Below are 15,936 nucleotides of genomic sequence, written 5' to 3'. Positions count from 1 at the left end.
TATTTTATAAAATTATTTTTATTAAAATAACAGAGTTTATTTGCTAAAGTAACAGTACTAAAAATGGGAGAATATTTTTAAATAACAGAAATTCTCTATAAAATAAACGGATTTCATTTCTCATACCAACTTCACTATTTTTCTTACAGTGTATTGACTTGCGCATTAAGTTTTCAACATTGTATCTGTTGATTATTATTTTATGCAATTTCTATTAATTTTGAATTGCTTACAACTTTTACTAAACCGAGAAAAAGCGAAAAACGTTTAAGGGAGAGAAAAAATTATGCCCGCCCCCACGGATATGATATGACTCACGTTGAGTTGGGGTACAGTTTAATTTTAGCCCAAACAAAAGTTAAAGCGCCCCGTTCTCTCGACACCCCTCAATGTCTCTTTAAAGCCCTCCCTTTTATCCCTTAACAGGGCGGCCGCATCTGGACATTCTTGAATGGGACTAATGAAGAAGCTTTACCGCCCCAATATGGGTGAAGGGGGGATTTTTATTGAAATCCCCTGGGTAAACAATTTGAGGATTTGAATGGTGAGGGTTCTCCAATGTCGGAACACGTGGCTACCAATGTTGCCATTTTACTTTGAAAAATCGCTGGAATATTGAAATATAAATATTAATGGTTCCTGCAGTATTTATGTTCCCTGTGGACAGGACTCAAAGCATACCGCTTCATATCGTTATTTTAGACGTTATATTTCTCTTTCATATTACTTTAACTGAATGTTCCCATGTAAGTAATCTCAAATTGGTTCGAGAGAACGAGACTTGAAGCGCATAATATGATCTGGATAAAGAAAGGCAGTTAAAATTCGTCGTCAATAATCGTTTTGTATGCTTATTCAATAATTTGAACTTTTCAGAAAATGTAAATAACTTATTTTTATACTATTTAATTTATACTGTGATTAAAGACATCATATAGTAAAACAAAATGTAATAGTGATTGTTTTATTGTTATAAGTATTCCATGTAGAAAATAAAATCCTTTCATTTCATTTTACTTTGTAGTACATTAATTTTTTTAAAACTTCAATGCATTTTTTTTTGTTCTCACTAATGAAGATTCCTTTAACAGGGTATCTTTTGGAAGCTCCAAGGGCTCCATGGTCGAGACCTTGGTCTACGACCATCAGGAAGACCTTTCAGAACTACCTGCTTTCTTGACCACAGCACCAGTCACTAATGGGTAAGTGAATAACTACATTCCATTTATTATTTTATTTCATTCATTTTTATTTTGGGGTTTTCAAAATAAATGAATAAATTAATAAATTAATTAATAATAATTTTTAGGAAGTTCAATATTATTAAATTGTATCGATTGAAAATCCTTGTACGGTTTTGACACCTCTTATGAATTTCAACTAGTGTTATTTAGAAATTGAATTTTAAGTGTATTATATGGCCCTTCACTGATATTTTGAGCTGGATGCTTTGGTGGCGCAGTTGGTTAAGGCGTCGCTCACAACGCTGGTTGAAGAGCTGGGGAATAGTGAGTTCGATCAGGACAAAACAATCGGCGTATTTACATAGAAAAATATACGTTTAATCTGTCGTGGGTGAAATTCTGACATTGCAATATCTGTGTTTTAATAGAAGAAGATCAATTAGAAGATCAATATAGAAGATCAATTCCTGATATTTAGTGCTTTTTTAATATTCAAATAGAATTCAAAATCATAAGAAAAAGAATTATTAAATTAATTATTACCGTGAACTTTTTTTAAAGTACACTTTAACTATATCATTATTTTCTTATAATTTAAAGTAACTTCAAGAAGCTAAAAAATTAATATATTATGCTTTTTTAAATAAGCTATTTAAAATAGCGCTTTTTTCATAAGTCTTACAGTTAAATATTTTAATTTATTCTAATGCGTATCATAGTAAACTAAATTCAACTTCATAAGCATAAAAATATGCTTTTTTTTAAAAAAATTTTTACTTAGTTATTTGCATAATTATAATTCATCGGTACTTTATATAATTGTTCTCTCCCTATTAAAAGCCAAACACCAAATACATAAATTTCACTTTATCGTTGTTTACATAGTAATAAGGATAAATTTGAGGTTTAATAAAGATAAATAAAATTTGAGGTTTCGGGGATATATTTTCTCCATTGATAATCAACTGAGGCAGAAATATCCCTAACAACCAGCATTTTTATAAAATGTTTTTGAGAAGTTGGGAATTTGTTCCTTTGACTATCTAAATTTTGATTTATGTGTTTAAATTTTTTACGCGCAGAGGTGGACAAAATTTCTTTAATTCTAATTTATTAAAATGTCGATGCATTGTCTTTGTTACCACTACGAACAATGTTTGAAACCGCGGAGATTCCGTAGTAGTTGGAGAATATGACTGTCGTTTATTATTTATCATTTTATCACCCGCTTCAATCTCCTTCAATATTTGCATAAATGTACAATACATGCCTGGAGGAAAAAAAGAAAAAAAAAGGATTCGTGGTGGAAAAAAAGAGAAATACTCTTTTTTTTCCCTTCAGAAAAAGGTAAGTAGATGAAAATGAATGGTTCAAATATTTAAAACGGTTACAAGTCAACTCAATTTTTTTAGTTTAAGCTTAAAAAAAAGCTGACTTGTAATCCTAACTATAATGATGTATTTTGAACATCTTTCTCCTGCTGTCAAGTGTTTGCATGACAATACCATTTGCTTATGGCGCACTTCAATGAGGGCTTTTGTGCTGTCAAAATGATCGAGAAGCTCAACAAGAGTTAACGGAACGATTTTGATGTCACCTGACTTTAATTCCGTAAGCACGATTATTCGTCCAGATTTATTTTATGGCTTCTTTCTTTCATTCTATATCGTAGACTTTGTGCAAAAAGTCACTAGGAATAGCCACATAATCTTACTCTAATAGGAATTATCTGTATCATGAAGCAGTTTTTCGTTTCATTACTTTAATGCTCATAACAATTCAGTTATTAGTGATATCGGCCAATAAATCAATAAATATGACTCATAAGATAAAAACACGAGGCCTTCAAATTCAAAAAATAAATGTCCAGACTAACCTAAACCAATACCGATGTTAAAATGACTTTTTGTGTGTGTGTGTGTGTGTGTGTACATATATATATATATATATATATATATATATATATATATATATATATATATATATATATATATATATATATATATATATATATATATATATATATATATATGAAGTTAACGAAGAAAATTAAGAAAAATAGGTGCTATTTACTGTGCATAGGCTACAAGTATACAGAACTCATAAAGTAAATTAAAAAAATACAGAAAACATGGAAAAAATAAATATTTTTTTAAAAACCAAAAGAAACATTTAAAAAAATTCAAAAATCTAAAAAAAATATTTGTATATATATATATATATATATATATATATATATATATATATATATATATATATATATATATATATATATATATATATATATATATATATATATATATATATATATCAACTCAGCCAACTCAGATTGACTCAGCCTTTCATCCCTTCAGTGGGTCGATAAATGAGTACCAAGCATGCTTGAGAACTAAACACTGGGGCTCCGCGTTCGGCTGACCACCTGACCGGAGCATCTGCTCCTGCATCCCAGAGCCCAAGGTCAAGAAAACTGAGATGGGCACAGTAGGCCTTGGCTCTCAAGGGCTGTCGCGCCACTGAGTTTAGTTTATATATATATATATATATATATATATATATATATATATATATATATATATATATATATATATATATATATATATATATATATATATATATATATATATATATATATATATATATTTATTCTATTTTGTAATCTGGAAAATTTGTTACAAAAACATTTTAAATCATTTTTGAACTATGCCGGTTATGTAAGTGCATTTGAATTCGTTCTTCACTTTATATATTAAATTTTCTGTTTTATTCTGTATTTTCTTAATTTTTTTTTATTTTCATTCTTTTTTTTTTTTGCTTGAATGCTTTATTTTGGATTTTTTGCTTCATTTTGCATTTTTGGCTTAATAAGTTCTATTTTCGTTTCAGTCCTTGGTGTTCCCCACACTATTGTATTGATCTGCTTTGCTTTGGCTGCATTAATACAATATTAGAAAAGACTTTTTTTCGGCTGTAATCGTGTGAGCTGATGAAAATATTACATCTTTTCCCTATTTTGTTCTTCCTTTTTTTAAAAAAAGTTTTTGAATTCTTTCAAAAAATATTTTTTTTCTTTAAAAAATTCTTTACTTTTTTTTTCATGTTTTCTGTATTTCTTTAACTCTCTCAAGCTTGAGTTCGAGTCAAATTGAAGAACTCGAATAATGATGGTTATCTATCAGAAATTATTGAAATTTGATCAAGTTCAAGTTAAAATGATTCACTCAAGTGATGCTGATGGTCAATCAAAAATGATTGACATTCACTCAAGTTCGACTTGAAACTATGTACTCAAGCTTGAGTTATTTCAGTTGACTCTTCGACTCCAGTGAATTTAATCTCTAGATGAGAAAACTCCCTTTATCCAGAGAAACGAGTGAAATTTCATTCAAGTTGAGTTATTTTAACTAGATCATTTTAAGTGAGTAAGTGGCAAATCAAATGCAAATGAATCATATTAACTACAGATGATTGAAATTTGTTATCTTTTAAATCTAGTGGTAAATCCGATACTTACAATTTGCAAGCAGCCTGCTCAATTTTTTTGTGTGTGTGTCTTAAATCTCAAACGTGACCAGACTAACAACTCTAAAGTAAAATTAATCATATTTGAAATTTCTATCATCCTAGCTTGTTTGTATAAAAAATAAAAATTAAAATTAATAACGTTTTAATACAGTCTCATGTGTTAGTTTTTTTTTTCAATTTAATATTTGAATAGAGATGTATGTCTTAGGATATATGAGAAATTGTAAAGATAATGGCTTGAGGTTTCCGTGATTGCAAACTCAAGAGTTGGTTTATAAAGAAGTATACATAAAAGGATATTTATTTCACTATTTAACCACTTGTTGTATAAGTTTGGCAATAGTTCTGATTTCGCTTATAAGAAAAATGATTATTTATTGTTTAAACTGCATGAGTTCATGTATATTTATTTAAATCAAAACATTGAAAACAACCATCGGAAGAAGAACTTCTATTTAAGCATCCCATTCCTCAAATTTGTAGTTCTGAATCCTATTCAAAGCACAAGTGAACCCTTGAGAAGAACATGACAGGTTTCATGTTTTGAATGAAAATATTGTACACTTCTGCGTTATATAAAGCGGAGAAACACGAAAACCTTTCATTGTGACCCGACGGTAATAGATTTCACTGTTATTGTGAGTAAGATTGTGATCTAAAATGTCGAGACAGTTTGCAATTCAACAAGCTACAGTCGAGATTTGAATCCAGGTCACCTGTGTCAAAAGCAAGCACCCCATTATTCCGATCCATTCAAGGTCATTGATAAGATTATGGATTAATTGATTGAACGCCAATTCATACAAATTCCTGATTGATCGGAACTAAACTGCATTTTTTCCCTTTTTTTTAAAAAAAAACTATCACACTTTCTTAACGCTATGCGTTTGCGCATCTAATTTTACTCAACTAAATCAACACTCGTCTTCCAAATGATGAAAGTCACCAGCATTTATGAGTTCATCGCCTCTTAAGTCTACTATCATCTGTCTGTAACTCATAAAGCTCGTAGATAATCAAACTTTCATCGAGACAGTTTTTTACGCCAGGGTACACAACTGCGGGCGTTATTTTCCGTCAAGACCACACATTCGCCTGGATCCCGACCCCCGTTTCGATGCTTCCCTAAGCGACAGATGTTGGTGACATCTACGCGTGCGTGGGTGTGAAGAAGAGCTTTTATCTCTAAAGGTCCTTTCTTCAATAATATCTTCAGCTGCACTTTGAATGGGAAGACCCTTATGAAACGTGCTGGCTGCAGACAACAGGGGTTAGATCGGGTCGTGTAACGGTAGTTTTTTTTCTTCAAAAAATTTATTATTAATAAAAAGCTTTTAAAAAATGCAATGAAGGCTACTACCAGAATGTTCTATTGACGTTTCCCCATTGAAATTTTTTTTAAAAATTCATTGTACCGTTAAGAGGTATTAAATACTTTTATACTATCGTTTTTAGTTCTTTGTTGCTGTCTAAAAAATATATAATTGCTTCTAAGTCTTTCAAAATTTAATACTAAACTATATTTTGCAAAATGTTTTCAAATGTGGGCTGCATGTGGGAGTAGTAGAAGCATCAAAGTGTTAAAATAAATGTATCATAAATTAAAAATTAGGGACTGAGAAAAGTAAAGTTTAAAGAGGCAATAGTTTTGGGAAGCAAAATAAATAAATAAATAAAAAAAAAAAAAAAAAAAAAAAAAAAACTCTTATGAGCCCTGCCAATTAGTCTACAAAATTCATCCCCAAAAGAAACCTTCACATGCCTTAAGCAACTTTTTGCAATGTAAATTAATAAAAACGTATGAATGAATGTAACTGTTTATTTAAAATAGGAATAAATTTTGAGAATATTTTACATTTTAAAAAATTCACTTTTTCTAACTAGTCAAATCTTATTTAAAATTTCAAACGGATATTAAATAAATAGTTATTAAATTTCTCTGGCTTTAACTTTTACTTTTCCATCTAAACTTCTAATTAATTTTCTATGCACAACAATTGTTGTGAACTTTTAATTAAATGAAAATAAGCATGAGACGAGAACTAAAAATAAAACTAAGTAATATTGTATGATAAACTGAACCCTTATCTATGTAATAAAATAAAGAAATTAATTTATTTTTGACGAAAGGCAGAATCACAAACGTTTTACGTATGAAACTGCATTCTATCTCGTGTGTCATCTTAGTGCATTTACTTTTTGAAGACTGTTTGTTTTTGTTGTAATAGTCTAGTACGATAGCAGATCATCTTATTTTCAAAACACTTACCTTATATGACGAATTAGTGAGGGCAGTAGGATTCTCAGGTCCGATTTCTGGTGAGTAAACATTTCACTAAAACTCTCACTATTATATATCCCCCTTAATTGTGTTAATCATTGTGCTAAATTAGCAATACTTTTCACTAATTTTGGATCTTCAAACAAGTGAATATAATGCTTTCCACATCTTGAAGAAATGTTCTCTCGGGACATTTGGCACGAAAATGGTTTCGTCAAAAACGAATAACATTTCAAGAAATTCGAGTATCATATTTTCACTGTGTTATTTACTTGAAAGTATTAGATTTTAAATATATGAGGCTTTTAAAGTGATTCTTTAGGTAAAAACATTAGATGCATTAGGTTCATTCAATGAATTGTGAAGATTATATGTAGGTATTTATTATTTTCTTATGTATCACTTTATTGTCTCTCACTATATATAAGTCATGTATACATTTTTTTTAGTTTTAAAAATCACATTAGATATAGTTTTGCTAATAAATAATAAAATAAAATATTAAATGTGTCATAACAAAAATTTTGAAACATTCCCTTTAAAAATAAACACCGAAAACGAAAGTAAATGTAAAAAAATTGTCGGTTAAAATGGATATTTTTTTTCACATCCAAACCTTATTTAAGTCTCCTTCATTGAAAAGCCACTTTAACAAAAAGAAACTTTTAAATTAATCTCGCTAATAATAGAAATAAGGAAACTTAAATAATTAATTATCCACCCTAATTTATAAAAACGTGTTGAAGTAAATTTTGCGCCAGGAAAAAACTGAGATATAATTGTTTTCACGCCGTCTTTTTTTGCAATACAGCTAAAGTGGGTCGCTATAGCAACGCTATTGACGGTAAAAATAAAATGGGTCATCATAAATAATGAGCTTGTTAGCTGGGAAAAACTTTCTACACTTTTTTAGATCCTTCACCCCCTTGTCACGTTGGTTCTTACTTAAAGAAATTGTTGCTACTTTCTGACAGCGACAAAATTTAGTTTAAAAAAATAGTATTTACCGACTAATGTATTACAGAACTTTAAAATGAAGACTTGTAGCCCTCTTCTGAAGATTTTTTTTCCAGGTTTTTATCATAAATTTAACTATACAAGCGCCACAGCTAAACTTCCAGCATTACCAAGGCTATAGGACATCCTTTTTGCATCAATTTCTAATGGTTGTCCTAAATAATCACTAAATTTGGCGACATTTTTAAATGAAATGTAATGCATGTTGATTACTTCCCTAGAAAGCTCGAATAGTTACGTGCATGTACATGTTGCTCAAGATGTGTGAGGCAGAATTGTGGTGAAACATGATTCCTGTGCCATTTGCGATTCACTTTATAGCCCCGATCTTGCACCATCTTTTGCAGCCTTTTTGCATCGTTTTCTAATGGCTGCCCTAATCAATCGCTAAATTTGGTGACATTTTAAAATTAAATATAATACATGTTGATTACTTCCCTAGAAAACTCTAATAGTGCCATGCTCTTTGGAGCTGCCCACTTCCAAGTCTCGGCTCTAATAGATACGTAGTACATGTTGCTTAAGAAGTGTAAGGCGGAATTGTGGTGAAACACGATTCCTTTGACAATTGAGATTAGCCATATAGCCCCGACCTTGCACCATCGGATTATAATTTATTTCAAAACTTATTATTTTTTTTAATTGAGAAAGTTTCAGTAATAACTATGAATTCCAACCGCACTTGGTTGAGGTTTTAGCTGATAAGTTCTATGAGCGTGTAATCATGTAGATAGTAAAAAGTCATCGTACAGAACTAAAGATATTTGGCTGATAAAAGCTCATTTTTTGTTTGGAAAAAAAGTTTAGTTTTATTTCGAACTAGAAAAACGAAATTACTTTCTTACCAAACCAACAGTTATCAAGAATTTATGAGTGAAATATCAAACTACATTTAAAATTTTCGTATGAGAGGGAATAATATTTGGACCTTTTCCTTTGGGTATAAAAAAGGGCGAAATGATTAAGATTTTTTAAAAATTTTTTTGCTTTTTTTTAATGTAATTTTTTTAAAGTGCGTTATATTTTCAAAATTTTTGTAGAAATTTATTTAATTTTTTATAAAATAGTGCATAATTTTTAAATACAATTTTTACATATAATTCAAGACCAATTTTACTAAATTTGTGCATAGACGTAGTTCATTAACATGCACACAGCAATTTGTTTTTCAAATTTCTAAAATGTGCTTCATTTATAATATTAACTTATGACAAATGTATCTCCAGTATGATTTTTTTAAAAGGGTTAATTCTTTGCTTCAATTTCTTTGTGGCTAGTTCAAAAAATCAGAATTTTACTTAAAAATCAGAATTTCAGTAAGTTATAGTTATTCTGAATTTTCTGCATTTTCGTATGATTTTTCTATGGCAAAAGGCCATGAGACCAGCTAAATTATCAATTGTGTAAAAATTTAAATGCAACAGAAATGGTATTTTAACTTTGGTAAATAACTTGTTTATTTCTTTTTAAAGTCATATTTAATATTTAGTAGATTAAAATTCGAGTTATTACATTTCCCAAATTTAATTCTCAAGAACGAAGAGGTATTTGAATCAAAATAGAAAGAAAAGTTAAGACTAACAATCACTTTACTTCAAGGTGCTTCAAAATACTTGCTTCTTTATTAAAACCAAGAGAGTAGAGTGTTGGCTTTATCATCATCAGTGTAACATCCCGAATGAAGACCGCAGTTTAATTCATTTCCTAAAAAAATTCTCATTTCCTTTAAAAATGAGAATGAAAAAACTTTCCAGTTTATGAATATTTTACGCTTATCTCCAAAAATAAAAAAAAGGTTCTAGAACTCTGTTTCCGAAGATAGTTACATCCCAACTGTTGGCAACGTTTATTCCCGCAGTTGCAAAACTTACGCCGAAATTCAATTTCATTCTCTCTGAGGTTTTTATCGTTGTACTCCTTTCTTTCTCTACTTGCAATCCTTTCAAAAAAAGTAAATTTCATTTTTTATTTATTTTAACAAAGATAGGTCAGCGAACTTTTCACGTTGTGAAGATCGAGCGCAAACTGACATCAAACCGAGCGATGGTGCCAAAAAACGAATCAGCGTCACCTCTTCAGCAAATTAAAACTTGGCTACGTTTCCCACTACCCTTGTAAAGATACCCGCATTTAGTTGAAGTGTTATAGTGTTTTGGTACGAGTGTGAGGTGATTGGTTCTAGTTTCTCTCAGTGTTTTTTTTTTTTCTTCTTTTCCTTCAAAAACATTTTAAGCAACAACACGTGCCAGATTGTAGAAAAACGAAAAGTTGTAAATAATATCCTTAATTTTGTTTTTTTCCATTTATTGTTAGTACAATGAAATCTGGACTAGAAAAGTAAGTTCTTAATATTTGCATTAAGATAATCCTTTTTCATATTTCTAATCCCTCAAACTAATTATTTTACATCATCTCTAAATTGGGATTAGATAAACTTTATCAAATTTTGCTAAAGATCATGCCAGTTCTTTGAATCAAACACAGAACTGTTTCTTTCAGCTAGTTTAAGCTTTCTTTGTCTAAAAAAAAATAAGACGGTAGCAGTGTTTATAATAAAAACGATTTATTTCATTTTGAAATTCACATTCAAATAGATTAACTAATTTACTATTTAGGCGCTTTTTGCATATTACTTATATACGAGCATTTAATAAAAAATTTAAAGGTAAAAAAAAAGAAAAAATATTTAGTCTAATCAGCTAATAAGGAAAACAACGATTACCATCATCTCTAAATTGGGATCAGATAAACTTTATCAAATTTTGCTAAAGATCATGCCAATTCTCTGAATCAAACACAGAACTGTTTCTTTCAACTAGTTTAAGCTTTCTTTATCTAAAAAAAAAATAAGACAGTAGCAGTGTTTTTAATATAAACGATTTATTTCATTTTCACATTCAAATATATTAACTAATTTACTATTAAAGTGCTTTTTGCATATTACTTATATACGAGTATTTAATAAAAAAAATTAAAGATAAAAAAAAAGAAATATATTTAGTCTAATAATCTAATAAGGAAAACAATAATTTTGAATTATTTACTTTAATTTAGTTCCTTATGCTTATGTATATATTAATTGAGTACCTATTTCGAAATATTATAAAAGTATTTACTAATAAGTATAAATAAAAACTTAGTTAACGAATATGTTGAGTGATTTTACTTTGTTTTTTTTTAAAAAAAAAATAGCTTTAAATTAATTTAAAACACGAGATTTTTCACCATTGAAAATTGTTTTATAAAGACTTGACATAGTAAATAAATGCTCTAGGTTTGCAACTATTAACACATCAGCATGTTCTTAAAAATTAAAACTCCTTTAGAATTGTTAGAGTGTGAACTTTATTGGAACTTAAGATTGAACTAAAGATTGATCAAAAAATGATAAGTTATTCCCTTAAATATGGTGTTTATTGAATTCCTTGTTCTGTTAAAATTGCTACAAAGCATTTTGAATAATAATATTCAATCTAATTGCTGGATTGTTTCAGATAAAACATTCGATTTGCGTTTTATTTGCCCATGCCTTCTCAGAAAAGTAAAGACGTATTTACTAATTGTTTTGACCCTACGGAAAATAAAATATGGTTCTTTTTCTTCCTTTTTTCTATTTTATAAAAATAAATGATGTAGATTGCACACTTTTCATCCTCTCTGAAAAATATTACAATTACTCCATTAAGAAAAACGATGGAAAAAATAGTGTACGCGTATCCCTTTTTAATTTTCTCTTACCCTCACGGCATCCTTAATTTTCTTTAAACGTTCCATCCATCAGTGAAATGTTATTGTTGTAACATGGAACTTCCCAATCGATATTCAAATCGTTATTTTTTTTTCTATTCACTCTAAACGCACATTTGCGTGCAAATGTTTTAAGTTCCTTCAAAAAGAATTCGTTATTTATGTAACACCCGGATGTTGCCTAGCTCCCTATTCATACTAGTGATTTGTACCTTGCACTAGTGACCTAATTGTTGCATAGATTGTTTTTTATAAAAAAATATTCATGATGTTTCATCTGAACCCTATAAACCATAATTTGTTGAATGAAACTTGTGTTGAGTTTTTTAATTGCTTTTGCTTGTCAATATTTTTTTGTAAAATTATTTTTTATCACTTCTTTCGATTGCTCTAATGTTAAGGGACATTCCATAGTCTGTCGTAAAGTTTGATTCATCATGCTATCCGCGTATACAGAGTGATTATTTTTTTTTTCCTTTTTAAATTTTTTCTTACCGGCGCTTGCTTACGGTCAACTCAAAACTTATCACGAAACATTAATAGGTAAGTATTAATAAGTTAGAAATGATGCAAATGAAATTAAAATCTCTAAGTTCTCCCTTTTGAAAGAAAAGTTTATGTGCTGATCATGGTGCTTTGCTTGAACCATATAAGCCATAATTTGCTAACTGAAGCTGGTTTTAAATTTTTAATTGCATTTGCTAGTCAACATTTTATTGTAAGCTCACTTTTATCATTTTCGATTGCTCTATTGTTTAAGGACACATTTGAAATCTAGCCTGTCTAAAAATTTGATTTATCATGTAATCAACAATAGTTATTTCTTTTTAAATATTTATTAAGAATGTACCTAGGCTTACTTATAGTTTACTCAAAACGTTTCTCAGCACGCTAAGAGGTACCAATAAATTGGAAATGATCTTATCTAATGACCTTTTACCTAATCTTTTTTAGAGTGAATTTAAAGAAAATAAGTCCATTTCAAATAAGTTACAAAAATATTACGAAAAATACTTCCGAAGAACAGCTGCACGATTAAAATTTTGTAAAAAGTATTAAAAAACTATTTACAAATTTTTTTTCTGGACTGATTCTCTTTCAAAAAACTAAAGTTAAAAAAGGAAATTTCATGGTAATTGTTTACGAGTAGAATTTCTAAATAAGTTTTTCCTTAGTACTTTTTTTTTGCCTGCCAATTTTACCTAATTTTTAATAAGCAGTCTTTAACGAACAATGTGAGTGATCTTTAAAGACCTTGTAGCACTTTGTGCAAAATAAAATGGTTAAACATAATACAAATTTTCTTTTGTAAGCTTTCAAAACAAAAACTTCACTAATATTATTTTTTTTGTTGTATTGAGTTCATATCATATAATTATGAATAAAACGTCGGAATATACTCATTAATAAAATTTATTAATAAAATTAGGTAGTATAAATTAATAAAATTAGATAGAATAATTTGACTTTTTAAATACTTCTGAGTTTCAACTCCTGAAAACGGTACCTGGAAATATTAAATTTATCGTTTATCAATTTTTTATTGTTCTAATTATTCTAAAAGTTAATTTATTTTGTTGTATTTACTTATAACCTTGCATTCTTTTCGTAAAATACAATGGCGCCCTAATCAATAAATGAGTAAGATTTACTTAAATGTCTTGAAAATGTGAACACGCCCCTTTCAACAACTTAGTTTCATACATTGTCGTTTATCACTGAATTGGGCGCGGTTTTAACTAGAGACATTAATTTTTCAATAATTAGTATCCGAGAGAGCTTAAAACATAGATAATTGTTGGATCAATCAATAGTTCGATGGTTCGTATCGGAGATTTCAATACACTAGAGATTATACATCAAGACAGTTTACAGAACTTATGTATAATGTATGACAGAAATCATAATTCGAAAGCCATGTCAACCTTCCCTTAAATCTTCAGAAAGATCTCTATTTCTTTTTGAGATTATGAAATTAACTTTAGCTACTCGTTATCCTTTACCCACACTGTAATTATTGAACAAATTACAAGCGTTTCCGACTTGAATAGCAAGTGTATGTATTCGTTATACTTTCAAAATAATTTTATAGTGATCAAATATAAATTTATATCTAATGCACGAGTTACAAATATTGACTATTTTGTCAAATCGATCCCCTGGAAACTAATATTGATCAGATAACTACATTCATTTGTGTTTCTAGTACGGAAAAAAAAATTAGTAACTTTTGATTTAATGATCACGTCACGTTATAGGACTCAGACTTAATGATTCAAGGAGGTGATCTCAAATATGCTAACTAATTCAACGCAGATAATATATTAAAATACGAAATCAGACACAAAAATGCTCTTTTTCTGAAAAAACATATCTTTTCTTTTCGACGGATTAGAATTTCAGACTCACAAAGTATAGGGGGTAGCAGCAATTTTACTTTTTTTTAGTATTTCGTCGCATCTCGAGAATTTTTTAAGCGAATTGAAAGATTTTTGCACGCAATTGTAAAATTCGTTTAATTTCCTGTAAAAAATAGCTTTTTGTAAGTATTTTTATTTTTTAATATTTAATTTGAATTCTACTGTATACTATTTTTCACATAATTTTAAAGAATGTAATTTTGCACTGTAAAATATAAAATTTGAGCGAAATCAGTTGAATAGTTGCCGTGAAATTGAATTTTAAAATAATCTGCATGCTTAATACGAATTTAATTTCTAATATCCTGAGTACTATAATTTAACAACAACGTCCACATCAACACTCGCTCCTTGATTGGCTACTTCTATGTTTTAATCATGCTTTTTATGCATGCTGCTTTTCTTTTTAAAGAGAGGTTCTGAAATTTCTGCAACTGATATTCTCTGAAACCTTTGGCTAAAAATAAACATTTCCTTCAAAACAATATTTCCATTTTGATTTGATTTATATGCATTTAATGATACATGGAAATTACATTTGAAATAAGTAATTCATATCGTTTCCAAATGTACACAATTATAAATTTTAGTACCATTTCGAATCACAACATTTTAAATCCGATTTTTGTTGATAAAGCACATCTCTCTCCAGTGTCCATGATGAAACATCATTAAATTTAAAATATTACTCTAAATTATTATCAAAACTGAGTAACTAATTAACATTATCAAATCAAAATTATATCTATTAAGTTTATATGCATGACTCACTTTCAACATTTAACTTTTACCCAACTTACATCTCTGTTTCTTTCAACTCTTCGAAGCTTACAGCAGAAAACAATTTTCATTCAGAAATTATTAGTCATGTACATTTAATAAAATTACTTCCTGCACTGCTTTACGGAAGTGAAACTTAACCCTAAATTCAGATATACACCGGTCACTGGACATCTTCGAAAGAAAGATCCTCAGAGCCATCTTTGGCACAATTCAAGAAGGGGGAGGCTGGGGAACCAGATATAACTTCGAGCCCTACCGATTCTATAAGCAGCCCCAAATTACACAAATAATTAGCTGTAATAGGCTGAGAGATGGCTGGGCCATCTATGGAGATGCCCTGAAAATAGCGCCATGAGAATCGTCACCTTTAAGGGGTCACGCCCCAATGGTGGATCCCCTACTAGATGCCTCAACGACATTGAAAAGGACCTGAAAACCCTAAAGATTAAAAATTGGAAGGGAGCTACCATGGATAGGAGGAGTTGGCGTTTATCAGCTGTTGAGACAGCCAAGGCCTGCAAGGGACTGTTGCGCTGACAAAGAAGAAGAAAACATTTAATAAATACGCATTAGTGCTTTATTTTATTTTTTATAATACTAAATGGGCTTCCCCCTGTCCGCTGCGCTTCCTAATTAGATACTTATCATTTTAATCTAGTTTTGTAGGTGCGCTGATACCATTTAGAAAAGGAAGTTCTAAGTTCTCTACCATTTAGAAAGGAAGCATCCTGTGAAATCTTTAATTTATCCCAGTAATATGACATTTGCCGCTGGATATAAAAGACGGTTACCACACTACCTATATTAGTATATACTACCATAATAAATAGAGTACCCATTACCAAAATAAATGTAGTACATACTACCATAATGAATTAAATACCACCGGTGTCAATAGTAGTTTACACTTTTTAAACACTTGTCTAAAACGGAAATAATTTATGAATAAATTAGATTTTCGAGTTGTTTTCTTTAGTAT

At 29.3% G+C, this 15,936-nt stretch overlaps 1 protein-coding gene across 1 annotated transcript in view; it reads left to right on the top strand.

The window, feature by feature from the left end:
* LOC107457006 (uncharacterized) overlaps positions 1-15,936 on the top strand; it is a 218,908-nt gene that overhangs the window by 88,026 nt on the left and 114,946 nt on the right. The window contains exon 2 of the mRNA XM_016075024.4: positions 1,092-1,202. Coding sequence (XP_015930510.1) covers positions 1,092-1,202 — 111 coding nt within the window. The remainder of the gene's footprint in view (positions 1-1,091; positions 1,203-15,936) is intronic.

The sequence above is a fragment of the Parasteatoda tepidariorum genome, chromosome 1, assembly GCF_982258835.1.
Source record: "Parasteatoda tepidariorum strain Cologne lab strain chromosome 1, Ptep-v5.0, whole genome shotgun sequence".
Lineage (NCBI taxonomy): Eukaryota > Metazoa > Arthropoda > Arachnida > Araneae > Theridiidae > Parasteatoda > Parasteatoda tepidariorum.
This window is presented reverse-complemented; position numbering and strand designations above follow the sequence as displayed.